The sequence below is a fragment of the Abramis brama genome, assembly GCF_963993115.1.
Source record: "Abramis brama genome assembly, chromosome: 10".
Classification (NCBI taxonomy): domain Eukaryota; kingdom Metazoa; phylum Chordata; class Actinopteri; order Cypriniformes; family Leuciscidae; genus Abramis; species Abramis brama.
The window spans coordinates 8,338,360-8,355,189 of record NC_139972.1 but is presented as its reverse complement, the minus strand read 5'-3'; the positions used below and the strand labels follow the sequence as shown (position 1 = coordinate 8,355,189).

General features: G+C 39.2%; 1 protein-coding gene across 5 annotated transcripts in view; it reads right to left on the bottom strand.

The window, feature by feature from the left end:
- LOC311090815 (NACHT, LRR and PYD domains-containing protein 3-like) overlaps positions 1–16,830 on the bottom strand; it is a 124,890-nt gene that overhangs the window by 100,594 nt on the left and 7,466 nt on the right. For 4 of the 5 annotated variants that reach the window (XM_084126359.1, XM_084126361.1, XM_084126360.1 and 1 more), the window contains exons 1-10: positions 12,454–12,669; positions 12,070–12,165; positions 11,786–11,890; positions 11,412–11,519; positions 8,782–8,895; positions 6,901–8,706; positions 5,399–5,569; positions 1,762–1,932; positions 917–1,087; positions 60–230 (exon numbers count right to left, since the gene is read on the bottom strand). In XM_084126359.1, the coding sequence (XP_083982485.1) occupies positions 60–230; positions 917–1,087; positions 1,762–1,932; positions 5,399–5,569; positions 6,901–8,706; positions 8,782–8,895; positions 11,412–11,519; positions 11,786–11,890; positions 12,070–12,119 (2,867 nt within the window). In that variant the 5' untranslated portion in view covers positions 12,120–12,165; positions 12,454–12,669. Of the gene's footprint in view, positions 1–59; positions 231–916; positions 1,088–1,761; positions 1,933–5,398; positions 5,570–6,900; positions 8,707–8,781; positions 8,896–11,411; positions 11,520–11,785; positions 11,891–12,069; positions 12,166–12,453; positions 12,670–16,830 lie in introns of those variants that run through there. The other variant, XM_084126358.1, reaches the window with a different exon arrangement.

Genomic DNA, 16,830 nt, shown 5'->3' with positions numbered 1-16,830 from the left:
GAACACTTCAAATATACTTTACATTGTGATTCATGTGTGAGAGTCAAATATGATCTTACTCTAATTTCTCAAGTTTACAGTGAGGATTCTGTAGTACATCAGACAGCAGATTCACTGATTTTCCTAGTTTATTCCCAGACAGATCCAGTTCTCTCAGGTGTTCAGGGTTCGATCTCAGAGCTGAAGTCAGAGCAGCAAAACCTTCATCTGTGAGATCACAATTACTCAACCTGTAGAGAACAATGACACACACTTCACTCTCTCAGTTCAGATCAGATCAGTTTAGCAGTGAATCCATTATTAAAGAGAAAGTTCAAACTTAAAGCACAAATTAATATGTTTGATGGATCATTAGATTAAGATCTAAAATGTCACAAAACATGATCATAAAACATCTAAAGTATCATTCAATCAGGAAAAATAATCTCTTATTTGCACTATATTAAAATTCAGTCTTGTGCAAAATCTGCTTTAATAAATTACACTATTCAAAATGTAGGCTAGTTTCACTGTTACTTACTAGATCTGTACCATGTAATATGTAGTGTCAATTTGAGTGTGTGTGTGTGAGTGTGTTTTCATTTTACAAAATTAAAAACAATACATTAGAAAGTGTCAATGCAGAAAGATGAACATAATTAGCAGTAAGAATGAATCCAGCATGTTCTTCATTTCTCAGTTCTGACTGTGTTGAGCTCGAATCTGTTTAAAGTCAAGAGACTGAAATGTTGATTGTGTGTGAAAGTGTGTATTTCAGGGTGACTCTCAGTCCTGCAGTTTCATGTTATTGAGGATCAGCTCATGTGTTCAAGCATTTACAGCTCAATAATCTGAACTCACAGCAGCAGAAAGAGGCTGAACACTTCAAATATACTTTACATTGTGATTCATGTGTGAGAGTCAAATATGATCTTACTCTAATTTCTCCAGTTTACAGTGAGGATTCTGTAGTACATCAGACAGCAGATTCACTGATTTTCCTAGTTTATTCCCAGACAGATCCAGTTCTCTCAGGTGTTCAGGGTTCGATCTCAGAGCTGAAGTCAGAGCAGCAAAACCTTCATCTGTGAGATCACAATTACTCAACCTGTAGAGAACAATGACACACACTTCACTCTCTCAGTTCAGATCAGATCAGTTTAGCAGTGAATCCATTATTAAAGAGAAAGTTCAAACTTAAAGCACAAATTAATATGTTTGATGAATCATTAGATTGAAATCTAAGATGTCACAAAACATGATCATAAAACATCTAAAGTATCATTCAATCAGGAAAAATAATCTCTTATTTGCACTATATTAAAATTCAGTCTTGTGTTCAGTCTGCTTTAACAAATGAGACTATTCATTACATAGGCTACTTTTGCTGTTACTTACTAGATCGGTACTATGTAATATGTATTGAGTGTGTATGTGAGTGTTTTCATTTTACAAAATTAAAAACAATCCTTTAGAAAGTGTCAATGCAGAAAGATGAACATAATTAACAGTAAGAATGAATCCAGCATGTTCTTCATTTCTCAGTTCTGACTGTGTTGAGCTTGAGTCTGTTTAAAGTCAAGAGACTGAAATGTTGATGGTGTGTGAAAGTGTGTATTTCAGTGTGACTCTCAGTCCTGCAGTTTCATGTTATTGAGGATCAGCTCATGTGTTCAATCATTTACAGCTCAATAATCTGAACTCACAGCAGCAGAAAGAGGCTGAACACTTCAAATATACTTTACATTGTGATTCATGTGTGAGAGTCAAATATGATCTTACCACAGTTTCTCCAGTTTACAGTGAGGATTCTGTAGTACATCAGACAGCAGATTCACTGATTTTCCTATTTTATTCTCAGAAAGACTCAGTTCTCTCAGGTGTTCAGGGTTTGATCTCAGAGCTGAAGTCAGAGCAGCAAAACCTTTATCTGTGACGCCACAATCACTCAACCTGTAGAGAACAATGACACACACTTCACTCTCTCAGTTCAGATCAGATCAGTTTAGCAGTGAATCCATTATTAAAGAGAAAGTTCAAACTTAAAGCACAAATTAATATGTTTGAGGGATCATTAGATTGAGATCTAAAATTTCACAAAACATGATCATAAAACATCTAAAGTATCATTTAATCACGAAAAATAATTTCTGTAACGCAGTTCAGATGGGAAGAAGGAGGCGGGAACCGGCAAACATTTAAAGACTTTAATGACATAAAATAAATCAACAACAAAACGAAAGTAAAAGACAGCAGCCCCTCACAGATGACGGCTGTCACATAATAAAACATAAAGACCACAACATAAGACCAGGCCTGTCCTCTTTCACTCTTCACTGTCGTCACTCCTCCGTAAGAGATAAGAGACCGGTGCGTTGCACAGGTTTCGCTCATCAGTAATCACGCCACCGGCCTCGTGCCGCTCTCTCACGGCCCCCCACCTCGTATACTCGCCACAATCTCTTATTTGCAATATATTAAAATTCAGTCTTGTGCAAAATCTGCATTAATAAATGAGACTATTCACAACATAGGTTAGTTTTACTGTTACTTACTACACTCACCTAAAGGATTATTAAGAACACCTGTTCAATTTCTCATTAATGCAATTATCTAATCAACCAATCACATGGCAGTTGCTTCAATGCATTTAGGGGTGTGGTCCTGGTCAAGACAATCTCCTGAACTCCAAACTGAATGTCAGAATGGGAAAGAAAGGTGATTTAAGCAATTTTGAGCGTGGCATGGTTGTTGGTGCCAGACGGGCCGGTCTGAGTATTTCACAATCTGCTCAGTTACTGGGATTTTCACGCACAACCATTTCTAGGGTTTACAAAGAATGGTGTGAAAAGGGAAAAACATCCAGTATGCGGCAGTCCTGTGGGCGAAAATGCCTTGTTGATGCTAGAGGTCAGAGGAGAATGGGCCGACTGATTCAAGCTGATAGAAGAGCAACTTTGACTGAAATAACCACTCGTTACAACCGAGGTATGCAGCAAAGCATTTGTGAAGCCACAACACGCACAACCTTGAGGCGGATGGGCTACAACAGCAGAAGACCCCACCGGGTACCACTCATCTCCACTACAAATAGGAAAAAGAGGCTACAATTTGCACGAGCTCACCAAAATTGGACAGTTGAAGACTGGAAAAATGTTGCCTGGTCTGATGAGTCTCGATTTCTGTTGAGACATTCAGATGGTAGAGTCAGAATTTGGCGTAAACAGAATGAGAATGTCACAGGTCGGGGTGGAGCGCCAGCGGGCCGCCCACCCCTCCACTTGCGTGCCACCCCTGAGGAGCTGACCGTGGACACAAAGGAAAAGGCAGACACAGACTTCAAAATAAATATACTTTATTAAATAAATAAAAAGTCTCTTAAAAGTCTCTTCGGCATTCTCTTCAGGGCTCAGGCAGAGAAGAGGTTACGCATCTCACCAGCGTAGCTGCACACTCACAGGGCTCAGGCAGAGAAGAGGTTACGTATCTCACCAGCATAGCAGCGTAGCTGCACATTCACAGGGCTCAGGCAGAGAAGAGGTTACGTATCTCATCAGCGTAGCTGCACACTCACAGGGCTCAGGCAGAACAAAGGTTACGCATCTCACCAGCATAGCAGCGTAGCTGCACATTCACAGGGCTCAGACAGAGCAAAGGTTACGTATCTCATCAGCGTAGCTGCACTCTCACAGGGCTCAGACAGAGCAAAGGTTACGTATCTCACCAGCGTAGCTGCACACTCACAGGGCTCAGGCAGCGAAGAGGTCACGTATCTCACCAGCGTAGCTGCACACTCACAGGGCTCAGGCAGAGAAGAGGTTACGTATCTCACCAGCATAGCAGCGTAGCTGCACATTCACAGGGCTCAGGCAGAGAAGAGGTTAATCGTATTTCACCAGCGTAGCTGTACACTCACAGGACTCAGGCAGAGAAGAGGTTAATAGACAACTGTGACTGCGTGTGAACAGCAGAAACACAATTCCCACACTTGTATATTCACCACACACTGTTCACTCGTGCTCATCTCCACAATAGAACTGCAATTCAACAGACTCAAGGTGCAAACAACGGCTTACACACGCAATCCAGCCGAAATCTTCTGTCTCTGTCCTTCTCTTTCTCTCGCGGCCTCCCGCCGCATCAGCGGCCGCGGCCGCTCACGTGCTGCGCGCCTCACATCTCCTCGTGCCCTCCTCGTGCCCTCCTCGTGCTTCTCTCTCTGCTCGTGCCTCTCTCTCCGCTCGTGCCTCTCTCTCCGCTCCTCACCACCAAAGTGTCCTTTTATGAGCCCCCCTTCCTCCTCCATGTCCCAATCACCATCCTGTATCCTCTCCTCTCACACCTGCCGCGAGTTTCCCTCATCAAGCCTCGCCCGCCGCCATGACACTCACGTGAGAACCCGGAACCGTCCTGATGTTTCCGCAGAAGCGCTCCCCGGGGGAAACATTCTCAAAAAAAAGGTTCCCGCCTTCGTCACCCCCGTGACAAGAACATGGATCCATCATGCCTTGTTACCACTGTGCAGGCTGGTGGTGGTGGTGTAATGGTGTGGGGGATGTTTTCTTGGCACACTTTAGGTCCCTTAGTGCCAATTGGGCATCGTTTAAATGCCACGGCCTACCTGAGCATTGTTTCTGACCATGTCCATCCCTTTATGACCACCATGTACCCATCCTCTGATGGTTACTTCCAGCAGGATAATGCACCATGTCACAAAGCTTGAATCATTTCAAATTGGTTTCTTGAACATGACAATGAGTTCACTGTACTAAAATGGCCCCCACAGTCACCAGATCTCAACCCAATAGAGCATCTTTGGGATGTGGTGGAACGGGAGCTTCGTGCCCTGGATGTGCATCCTACAAATCTCCATCAACTGCAAGATGCTATCCTATCAATATGGGCCAACATTTCTAAAGAATGCTTTCAGCACCTTGTTGAATCAATGCCACGTAGAATAAAGGCAGTTCTGAAGGCGAAAGGGGGTCAAACACAGTATTAGTATGGTGTTCCTAATAATCCTTTAGGTGAGTGTAGATCTGTACTATGTAATATGTATGGAGTTTCAATTAGTCTGTGTTTTCATTTTACAAAATTAAAACAATCCTTTAGAAAGTGTCAATGCAGAAAGATTAACATAATTAACAGTAAGAATGAATCCAGCATGTTCTTGATTTCTCAGTTCTGACTGTGTTGAGCTCGAGTCTTTTTAAAGTCAAGAGACTGAAATGTTGATGGTGTGTGAAAGTGTGTATTTCAGTGTGACTCTCAGTCCTGCAGTTTCATGTTATTGAGGATCAGCTCATGTGTTCAATCATTTACAGCTCAATAATCTGAACTCACAGCAGCAGAAAGAGGCTGAACACTTCAAATATACTTTACATTGTGATTCATGTGTGAGAGTCAAATATGATCTTACTCTAATTTCTCCAGTTTACAGTGAGGATTCTGTAGTACATCAGACAGCAGATTTACTGATTTTCCTATTTTATTCCCAGACAGACTCAGTTCTCTCAGGTGTTCAGGGTTTGATCTCAGAGCTGAAGTCAGAGCAGCAAAACCTTCATCTGTGACGCCACAATAACTCAACCTGTAGAGAGATGAAAATCAAATAGCATAATTTAAACACTATCAAATAGTTTTCCAACAAATTTAATTCCAATATAATTTAACAATGTAAAATTCTTATCCAAGGTTTAGTCAAAAATTTCTATTTACAAGGTGTTTTTGCAGCGGTAAGAAATGTAGCCAATCACAGGCATGTTTGCTGATCTCTTTTTTGTTCAGTGCCGAGTTCTTCACGCTCGTGAATCCTCTCACTAACAAAATGACAGATTTTCTTTATGCAGTGTAGACAACTTTATTGTTTATAATGGAACTTTGTGAGATTGTGAACTGAGATGAGTGACAGCTTTATAATGATTGTAAAGGAAGTGCTCTTTCGAGGCTATACATAATCCATTGAATAAAAGTTTAGTTTTTCTTGCAGCTGAGAGGACCGATGGCCAATTACACACTGCAAAACGACATGTCAAAATAGATACGCACAACAGATTAATAGATAAACATTCATATCAATATATTTTTGACATTTCTGTAATGACAAAAGTAATGACTTGTAAATAGTCTTAAATGTCTCATTGTACATTGCTGTTCTTGTTATGTAAGAGTCGTTGCTACACATTAAATCTGCACTTTACTAGAGAACCATCACTAATTTCACCGGGCTTAGAAGTCAGTTTTCTATACATAGATAGGAAACATCCTATCTATTTCCTGGGTTTAGGAAACATCAAATACTGACCACTGCACTCTAGACAATGTTGTATTACAAATTTATTAAATGTTTAATTTAGGTTGCAACAGTAAAAGTTGAGTACATTGAATTTAGCATTTTAAGGTTAGGTTAGGATAATGGTATCAACAGTTTCTGCCAGTCCTGTTTTCTCTATTTGTAATACTCTCACCTTTTGTTCTGCAAATGGCTTTCGGAGCCCAAATGGCTTTCAGAGCCCCTGGCCCAGACGTTGAATCATTAGGCTGATTGGATTAGCAATGCAATAGACTGTTATGCTGACTGATTTAAAATTGGCCAGACCCTCAGTCTAGGGTGTGTTACCTAAACCTGTATACTCATTTACATGCTTTATTCAGAGTCTCCACCTCTATGTAATCCCTCCCCTCTTTGAAAAGTATAATTACATTGAATACTGTATTATGATCAGACTTGAGAAAAAACTACAGCCGCGAAGATCTCAATAAAGAATTTCTTCTGCTTAAAAGATCCAACTCAAGCCTCCTGGTTTATGCTTCGATGAAGGAATAAAGTTTCCAACAACAACATCTGCAGCACTAAAGATTTATGAACTTTTATTTTCCTGATGTTTTAACAGTGAACTGATTGTTCTGATTGATACTTACTGAACTGATCTGGATTCTTTAATCACAGGAAGAAGCTTCTGAAGAACATTTAGTTGTTCAGTTTTATTGTCTCTTGCAACAAAATCATTAATATTAAACTTGTCCAGCTTCTCCTCTGATGTCAACAACACAAAGACTACAGCTGACCACTGAGATGAAGAGAGTTTGGCTTCCTTTATTCTTCCAGATTTCAGATACTGTTGTATTTCCTCCACTAGTGAACGATCACCCAGTTCATTCAGACAGTGGAACAGATTGATGGATTTCTCTGGAGAGTCAATGGTCCTGATCTTCTTTTTGATGTACTCAACTGTTTTCTTATTGCTGTCAGATGTTCTTGTCTGTTTCATTAGTCTTTGTAGGAGAATCTGATGAGACTCCACTGACAGACCCAGAAGAAACCGCAGAAAAAGATCCAGATGTCCATTTTTACTCCGTAGAGCCTCATTCACAGCTCTCTGATGCAGCGCAGATAATGACACATGTTCTTCTGGTGAATTGAGCTGAAACCAGCCCTTCATTTTAGACAGCAAACTCTGTTTAGAGATTGAGTCAAACACATTTACGCTGTTGTTTATATTGTAGAGATGCACATATAGAGCTGCCAGATGTTCCTGAACGCTCAGATGAACAAAGCAGAAGACTTTCCCCTGATACCAGCCAAACTCCTCTCTGAAGATCTGAGTGCACAATCCTGAGTAAACTGATGCTTCTGTCACATCAATGCCACACTCTTTCAGGTCTTCCTCATAGAAGATCACATTGCCTTTCACAAGCTGCTGAAAAGCCAGTTTCCCCAGTTTGAGGATCATGTCTTCATCTGTCACGTTCTTCTCATAGTCCTTCTCATGTTTGATGTTGGTCTGAATGATCAGGAAGTGTGTGTACATCTGAGTGAGAGTCTTGGGAATCTCTCCAGTCTCTGCTTCGCTCAACATCTTCTCCAGAACAGCGGCTGAGATCCAGCAGAACACTGGGATGTGGCACATGATGTAGAGGCTCCTTGATGACTTCAGGTGTGAGATGATTGTATTGGCCAGACTCTGATCACTGATTCTCTTCCTGAAGTATTCCTCCTTCTGTGGATCATTGAAGCCTCGTACCTCTGTCACTCGATGGACACACTCAGAGGGGACGAGATCGGCTGCTGCTGGTCTGGAGGTGATCCAGATGAGAGCAGAGGGAAGCAGATTCCCCACTATGAGGTTCGTCAGCAACACGTCCAGAGATTTCTTTTTGTTCGCATCTCGTAAAGTCTCCTTTTTAAAATGTAAGGGAAGACGACACTCATCCAGACCATCAAAGATGAACAACACTTTATATTTGTCACTGAATATTTCCATTTCTTTAGTTTCTGGGAAAAAGACATGAAGAAGATCTGAAAGACTGAGTGTTTTGTCCTTCATCAGATTGATCTCTCTGAAAGGAAGTGGAAATATGAGCTGGACGTCCTGATTCTCTTTCTCTTCAGCCCAGTCCAGGATGAACTTCTGCACAGAGACTGTTTTTCCAATGCCAGCGACTCCCTTTGTCAGCACAGTTCTGATGGGTTTGTCTTGTCCAGGTAAAGGTCTAAAGATGTCACTGCATTTGATCGGTGTGTCCTCTGTTGCTGCTCTCCTGGATTGTGTCTCAATCTGTCTCACCTCATGTTCATTACTGATCTCTCCACTCTCACTCTCTGTGATGTAGAGCTCTGTGTAAATCTCATTCAGGAGTGTTGGGTTTCCCCGCTGTGCTGTTCCCTCATACAGACACTCAAACTTCTTCATCAGATTTGATCTAAACCTGTTGAGGACTTCATGGCTGTAAAATGAAAATACCACAGCATTAACAAACACAATGTCTTATTTTAATCATATTTTTATAGAAATGTAATACCTGAGATCAGTCTGTGTATCTCCACTCCTAAAATGTACAGGCCAAATCATAGACCCGTCTCTCCTCACAGGCACACAACTGGGCTCTGGTTCTGATCTCTTCTGATGAACTGAACTATAACAGAGTTCAAAGTTAAACATATTTGCCATATTCAACATATTACATATCCATTTATCAATAAAACAATCTTCATTTTTATATAGCGCTTTTAACAATGAACGCTTTTGAAATGAGTTCTTTCACAGATGCTTCTCTGTGTGTGCAACACTATACTGTATGCATTAATATATATATATATTTTTTATTTATCCTTTATTTTACCAGGATAGTGCCACTGAGATATCAAATATCTTCTTCCAGGGAGTCCTGGCCAAAATGGCAGCACAAAAAGTTTCACATAAACAACATACAAACATAAAACTAAAAATCTTACATAAAATTTGACCCAGCACTCGTTTTGTTTTGACCGAACAAAAGCTACTTAACAAAACACACACAGGGTTCCTTTAAATTGGTCCATAAGAGATTTTTAATAACTTTTAAAGAGGGGAGTGTTTCTAACATTATTTTACACTGCAGCTCATTCCATAACCAGGGAGTTTAGCACCAGATCTAGTGCTATAATTACAGGTGCAATAAGATAAAAGACGACTTGGCAATTTGCCTAACAATGCCTCAGCAATAAACATCAATGTGTATTTTTCTCCTTTGAAACAAAGAAGTCCAACCCACCAATTCATACAAGGTACAATGATGAGTGCGTAAAGAGGCACTCGTCACAAAGCGTAAGGCAGTGAGTTCTTCCTGATAATAATTATTAAACCAATTTAGAGCTGTTTCACTAAAACCCACACAACTAAGTCTCTGCAACAGAAGTTTATGATCTACAGAATCAAATGCTTTGGAATAAAGCTGCACAATGCTGTTTGCTATCCAAACATTTAATAATATAATTTGTGATCAGCATGGCTGCTGTTATAGTACTGTGACCTGATCTAAAGTCTGACTGGAATTCATTTAAAATTTTAATTTCAGTTAAAAACTGTTTCACTTTATCATTTACAAAAGATTAAAATACTTTGCCATAACCGGCAACCTTGAAATAGGACGATAATTATTAATCTCAGATGGATCACCACCTATTAACAAAGGTAGAATCAGAGCGGATTTCCATTCACAAGGAATGACATTTGATTTTAAACTAAAATTTTAAAAAGTAAGGCTCTATTTTATCAGACCCCGCTGATTTTTTAAAATCCAAGTTTGATGAGGCTTTATAAACTTGTGTAGCTAAAATAGGAGTAAAAGTGAACAGCTGAGAACAACATGAAGCGTTTTCCACATTGCCTTCTATATTTCCTTTAAATTGCTAAAATCTGAAATTAAGTCAGCAGAGATAAAATGGCTGTTAAAGGCTTTTACAATATTTTCTTTGTCCCGGATTACACTCTCATTTAATTTCAAACAATTCGGCAGACTGGTGGAGGTTTTTTGACCACAAACTGATTGGGTCAATTTCCAGAAATTAGTCGGATTGTTCAAATTTTCATTCATCATATTTATGTAATTGTCACATTTAGATTGTTTTACCAATTTTGTGCAATTATTTCTTATTGTTCTATAATTTACTCAGTCCATGTGATTATTTGTTTTCTTTGCTTTAGCCCATGCATCACCTCTTTTTTTATAAGAGAAGATATTGACTCATTAAACCAGGGATTATCTCTACTTCTTACTCTAAACCTTTTAAAAGGTGCATGTTTGTCACATATAGTCAAAAAAGTACATTTAAAATACTCCCATACTATATCAACATCAGGTATCTGTGAAACAACGTATAAATCACTGTTATAAATATCTTGCAGAAAGGCTTGCTCGTTAAAATGTTTAAATTGTCGTTTCAGGATAAAATGTGGTTTACTCTTTAGAATCCTGCAATTTCTTACACACACTATTGCACAGTGATCACTAACATCATTACAAAAAACTCTAACCGCAGAGAATCTATGAGGAGCATTAGTTACATAATACAAAATAACATCAAGTAGCATGGATTTAATAAAATCTGAGCATGGAAGATGATATCTGGACCATTTAAAAAAAGTAATTTAATTGCAAAAGTTCAAAACAGTTTGGTTTGCTGATTGAAAGTATACAAGCGCAGTTTAGCTTAGACTTAATATAAACTGCAACTCCGCCACTTTTTTTGTGCGGTTCGATCTAAAAACATTATAACCCTTGATATGCATCATGGTGTTCGGAATTGATTTATTTAACCATGTCTCCGAGAGAACAATAATGTCAGAGTTTGTTGAATCAGCCCATATTCTTATTAAGTCTATTTTGTTTACCAGACTGCGTACATTAAGGTGAAAAAGACCCAAAACATTACTAGACTGGAACTCAGCAGGAGTTTGAAGCTGTTTTATTACATTAAAACATTCTTCTTGTACATTATGAATTTCTTGAAGAATAGATTACTGATAATGTTCTGATAATATAAAATGCTATATTATAATCATATTTTTATAGAAATTAAATACCTGAGATCAGTCTGTGTATCTTCACTCTTAAAATGTATTATATTATCCATAGATGCGTCACTCCTCATACACACACCTGACACATACCTGATATAATGTTGTGCACTCTTAAAATGTACTGGCCGACTCATAGATCTGTCACTCCTCATAGACACACAGCTGGACTCTGGTTCTGATCTCTTCTGATGAACTGAACTATAACAAAAATAGATTAAAGTTAATACATTGAATTACTGTATTCAAAAATCAAATATTTTCACAATGTTGATAAAAAAACCTGTAAAATGAACTATGTGCTCTCATATACGTCTCTCATGTGTGAGAAACACTACATGTACATACATTAAAATATTAGCTACACATAAGAATTTCTCATATCTTGAAGAAAATATCACCAATATTATTCTGATATTAAAAAAATATCATGCTGTAGTAGTCATATTTTCACAGAAACATTATACCTGATATAATGTTTTGCACTCTTAAAATGTACTGGCCGACTCATAGACGCGTCACTCATAGACACACAGCTGGGCTCTGGTTCAGATCTCTTCTGATGAACTGAACTATAACATACACAATTTATAATTAATGGTGATAATATTTTAATATAAGTTCTTAAAAGGTATTTAAAAAAAACTGACTGGTCTAATTGTTTTCAATAAAATTAAAGTTTTTAACTTAATAAAAGTATCTTCTTGCCAATAATTTAAAGATGATTTAATCTGGAGTTTATTCAAAATACCTGCAACCTGGATACAAATCTTCATCTCTGGATGTTTGAGTTTCATCCATGATGAAGCTGAACAGCTGAAACAGAATCTGATCTTCACCACTGACTCTGAATGGAAATGACAAACAATAATTCAGCTGAACGGAACCTGAGATTCAGAGAAACAGGATCATGAGACGCGGCGTTCACTCAAATACACAATGTTAGTCGTATATAACACCAATGCTTAATAAACCACTGACAACATAACACGAAACAATGAAAGCATGTTTTACTCTAAAATGAAAAATATTAATCAAACACATATAAAATAACGAATATGTCCTTTAGGGGAAATAGGCTATTGACCTAAATGCGGAAGTCACCTGTAAAACGTCTCGAGACCTGAACACTCACCTTGATCAACGTTTGATCACATTCAGATTCACAAAATCCACCGCCGTTTCTATCAAGTAGTTACACGTAAATTCGTGTCTTAGCTTTTGTGAAGGTTTCCATTAAACACTTTGCATTTGATACTCAGTATAGAATCGATTCTGGTTGTTTAAATGACGAAACATCAACTCCGATCATTTACTTTCACTTTTTACGCGCAGAACAAACAATGATGGCGTCACGTTATGCGCGCGCTCAGAGTCCTGCACGTGCACGGGTTCTGTTTAGTAAACCCGCACTCGCAGACAGTAGCAACTAAACAGAATATAGCAGTGATATATAGCATAAAGACCGCGACCCGAACCGCACCGCATTAAATCAGGAAGACAAAAATTATGTTCTTATGTAACACAAGCAACCAAACCAACGTTGGCCATTCTGAGTTGATGCATTTAAGAATAATAGACACGCAGCCCAACATGGTGGTAATTAGCCAAAAAGAAAAAAAGATGAGAACGTGCAAAACGTACAAAACTTTTCAACAATCATGTGAACGATCTGCCCATACAGGCTATTTTGAACACAAGCGACTACGGACCTGACATGCAGATCTGTCTGTCACGAGCGAGCGGATAGATTGTCAATTATTTTTTGCCAAAAATCATTAGGATATTAAGTAAAGATCATGTTCCATGAAGATATTTTGTAAATTTCCCACCTTAAATATATAAAACATTTATTTTTGTGAATGGATGCAGCACTATCGCCAATAGAAATGGACAACTTTAAAGGCGATTTTCTCAATATTTCGCATTTTCTGCACCCTCAGAATCCAGATTTTCAAATAGTTGTATCTCGGTCAAATATTGTCCTATCCTAACAAACCATATATCAATGGAAAGATTATGTATTCAGCTTTCAGATGATGTATAAATCTCAATTTAAAAAAAATGACACATAAGACTGGTTTTGAGGTCCAGGGTCACATATGAGGTTATTATCCTCACAAAACTGTACTAAATGTTTGGCAAACAGAGACTGGCTGTCTGTAAGGTATGCGTTCATATCCCTTACAACACAAACACTTGTGTAGTGATTCTCATAAATACAGGAATTTATATAGGCAAGCCTATTTAAATATAAGTCTTCATTCTGCGAACACTCATAAGGTGTATATACAGTGGGTACGGAAAGTATTCATACCCCCAGTAAATATGATCAAAAATGGCTGTAAAAAATAAATCTTTCATTCAAAATTTTTTATCTTTCATTCAAAAAATTGGCAAAAATCTAACCTTTCATTGAAGTAAAAGAATTCAAATTAGGGGGGAAATCACATTATGAAACAAATGTTTTTTTCTCCAAAACACGTTGGCCACACTAGGAACATGAAATTGTCCAGCCATGACTTCTTGTTTCACAGGATTTTAAATATAAGGAAACACAAAGGCCAAATTCCCATAATCATCCATCACAATGTATAAAACCAAATAATACAGTTCTGATTTGCAGCAAAAGATTGTTGAGCATCACAAAATAGAAAGTGGATGTAAGAAAATACTCTTAAAATCAACTTCTAAAAAGTTAAATTCAACATGAATCTCCTTTTGATCTCTCCGCTTCTCCTGTCTGATGGTTTTTGCCGTTGCTCTCTCGCTTACGTGCGCACGAGTGAATCTCTTAACCCTTGTGCATCCTTATGGACATTTTTGGCTTTTTCAGTTTGTTTGTTTTTTGATAACTTTGCCTGTGTTAATGCTAACTGCATAAAAAGAGGTCGTATTTGAATTGTAATATTTCACCCCCATTTCCAAAAATCTATTTTGCACTAGATACACAAAATACTTCCTCTCAGCGCCTTTTGGACAAAAATGTCCCCATTGAAACTTTTAATTTTTAATCCCAGTTCCATTTAACTATAAAATGATGCAATCTTTGTTAAAAGGCTTTCATTCTGTTGGCAAGGCTTCAAAAACATTTTTACAAGATTGTGCCATTTTTTCAGGTTTGGCATATAAAGCAATTTGTTGTTTTATTGTTGTTTTCTGCTGTTTTTCAGCTTATGCATATTATAGCATAAATTATGAAGCTATAATTGTGTGGGTGTGTTGGTATAGATGTCAGAGAGTGGTTTGTATGTGTGTACTGAAAATGTTGTGTGTGTGTGTGTGTGTGTGTGTGTGTGTGAACAGTTTGAAAGAGAAATTATATTAAGTCACAGACTCTGCCATGTGAAAACTTAATAAGGTCAAAAAGTTACTGAGCTTTTAAGAATTTTTTTTTCATTCAAACACATTTCTCCTTACTTGTTTGCACTTTTTCATTTGTTATTGTTTTTATACAAAGATAAAAGCTGAGCTTGATTTTGATGTAGAAGTTCAGAAGCCCCTCAACACCATATTTTTGTTTTCACCACAAGAAAATGGTGATTGTTTTGTCTGGTAGATTTTAGTTGACACAGGTGCTCTCATAGCCAAACCTATAAATCTGTGCTGCTGATACTGGCCGGCGTGTACAGGTCCCAAAATTAATCGACAAGAAGCCTGTGGGATGTGGAAAACGGACGTTCCATTTTCCAAGCCACCGTGTCCCACCGTAGAAGTGGACACATTGCCTTCCCCTGCTGTTCAACCCAGGCCAGGATGTCAGAGTGGATGAGCAGCTTGTCCCTTTCAAAGGCCGATGCAAATTTTGCCAGTACATGCCCAGCAAGCCTGCCAAGAATGGCATAAAGATTTGGGTCACTTGTGACATTACCACATCCTAAGCATGGAAGTTGCAAATATACACGGGGAAGTCTCCTGGAAGTCCTGCGGAGGTGAATCAAGGAAAAGGGGTCGTTCTGGAAATGACGGAGGGGCTCCAGGGGAACACCGTGACCTGTGACAAAATGTTCACCTCCTATAAACTGGCAGAGGAGCTTCTAAAGAGGAAGATGGCCCTGGTTTGGAGGAACAAGCCAGAGCTTCCCCCACAGCTGCTGCAGATAAAGCATAGAGCACTCCTGTCCTCCCTCTTTGCTTTTACTAAGACGCACACAGCGGTGTCTTATGTACCCAAATGTGGGAAGAATGTGCTGCTCCTTAGCACCAAGCACCGCGAGCCGGCCGTGACGGACACTGAGAAAAAGAAGCCAGTGATCATCACAGACTACAACCGCTGCAAAAGGAGGTGTCGACAACCTGGACAAGGTATGTGTCATTATGCATCAGTTACACACACATTATTTCTTACTGCATAATGCTTTCATTATTCAGTATTTCTTATACTCAGTGTTGTAGTTTTGTGAATGATGAGGAGAAGTAATTTTTATTCTTACTGCATAGTTCCTTTATAATTTAGTTGTTTTTTTTTTGTTTTTTTTTTCATTTCCGTACACAATGTTATATTTTTGTGAATGATAAGAAGAATATTTAGTTCTTTTTTTTTTGTTTGTGTTTTTGCAGGTTGTCTGCACCTACAGCTGAACATGTTGGTGGCCAGTGGTTCTCTTCTATAACCTTGTAGATGTCTCTTCCTTCAACTCCTTTGTACTGTGGTCAGCCGTGGATCCCTCCTGGAACCAGGGCAAAACATTCAGACGGAGGCTGTTTTTGGAGGAACTGGGGAAAACGCTTGTGATGCCGCAAATGTCACGAAGACAGCGCATCCTCCCCACGCCATCTACATCCACTATGATGGAGGATCAACAGCAGGGAGACCCAAATACCAAAATGTCACGGTTCATAAATCCTATGCCTCTTTCTTGTCTCGTGTTTCTGTTGTTGTATGTTGCGTGCTGATTGTGTGGGCGTGTCGGCTGATCAGCACTTATCAACAATCAAGTTCATCACTCCGTCACCAGCTGCAGCTCATCTCAGCACCTATATATGCTCACTCAATTCTCATCTCCTTTGTCAGATCGTTGTATGTGGTTCCCGGTGTGTGATCTCTTCTTGTTCCAGTCTCGGTGTCTCCTCGTTCCTGTTCGTGTCCCCGTGGATGTTCACCCTGGATTTGTCACGTCACGTCTTCACCCTTCATCACGGCACATCTGACCATCGAAGTCCCTGCGCCACTATCCTGTTTCGCCCTGGACATTATCTATCATCAACTTGTTTACAATAAAGAGAAAAGAGTTAACTTGCATTTGCTTCCGTGTTTCTATCATGACAGAACGATCTGACCAATCGATGGAAGCAGCGAGTAGCTCCACCAGATCGCTGGAGGAATTCGTGAACAGCAGCATACTTCGAATGGACTCCCAGGAGAAGAACCTCAGCGATACAGCTCGCGCTGTTCAGGCTCTAGTGGCGCAGGTGTCCGGGCTCACCCAACAGCTTCAACATCTGCGAGGTCCCGCTGCGCCCCCCACACCGCCGGTTCCCCCACCACCACCAGAGAATCCCTCCCAGTCGG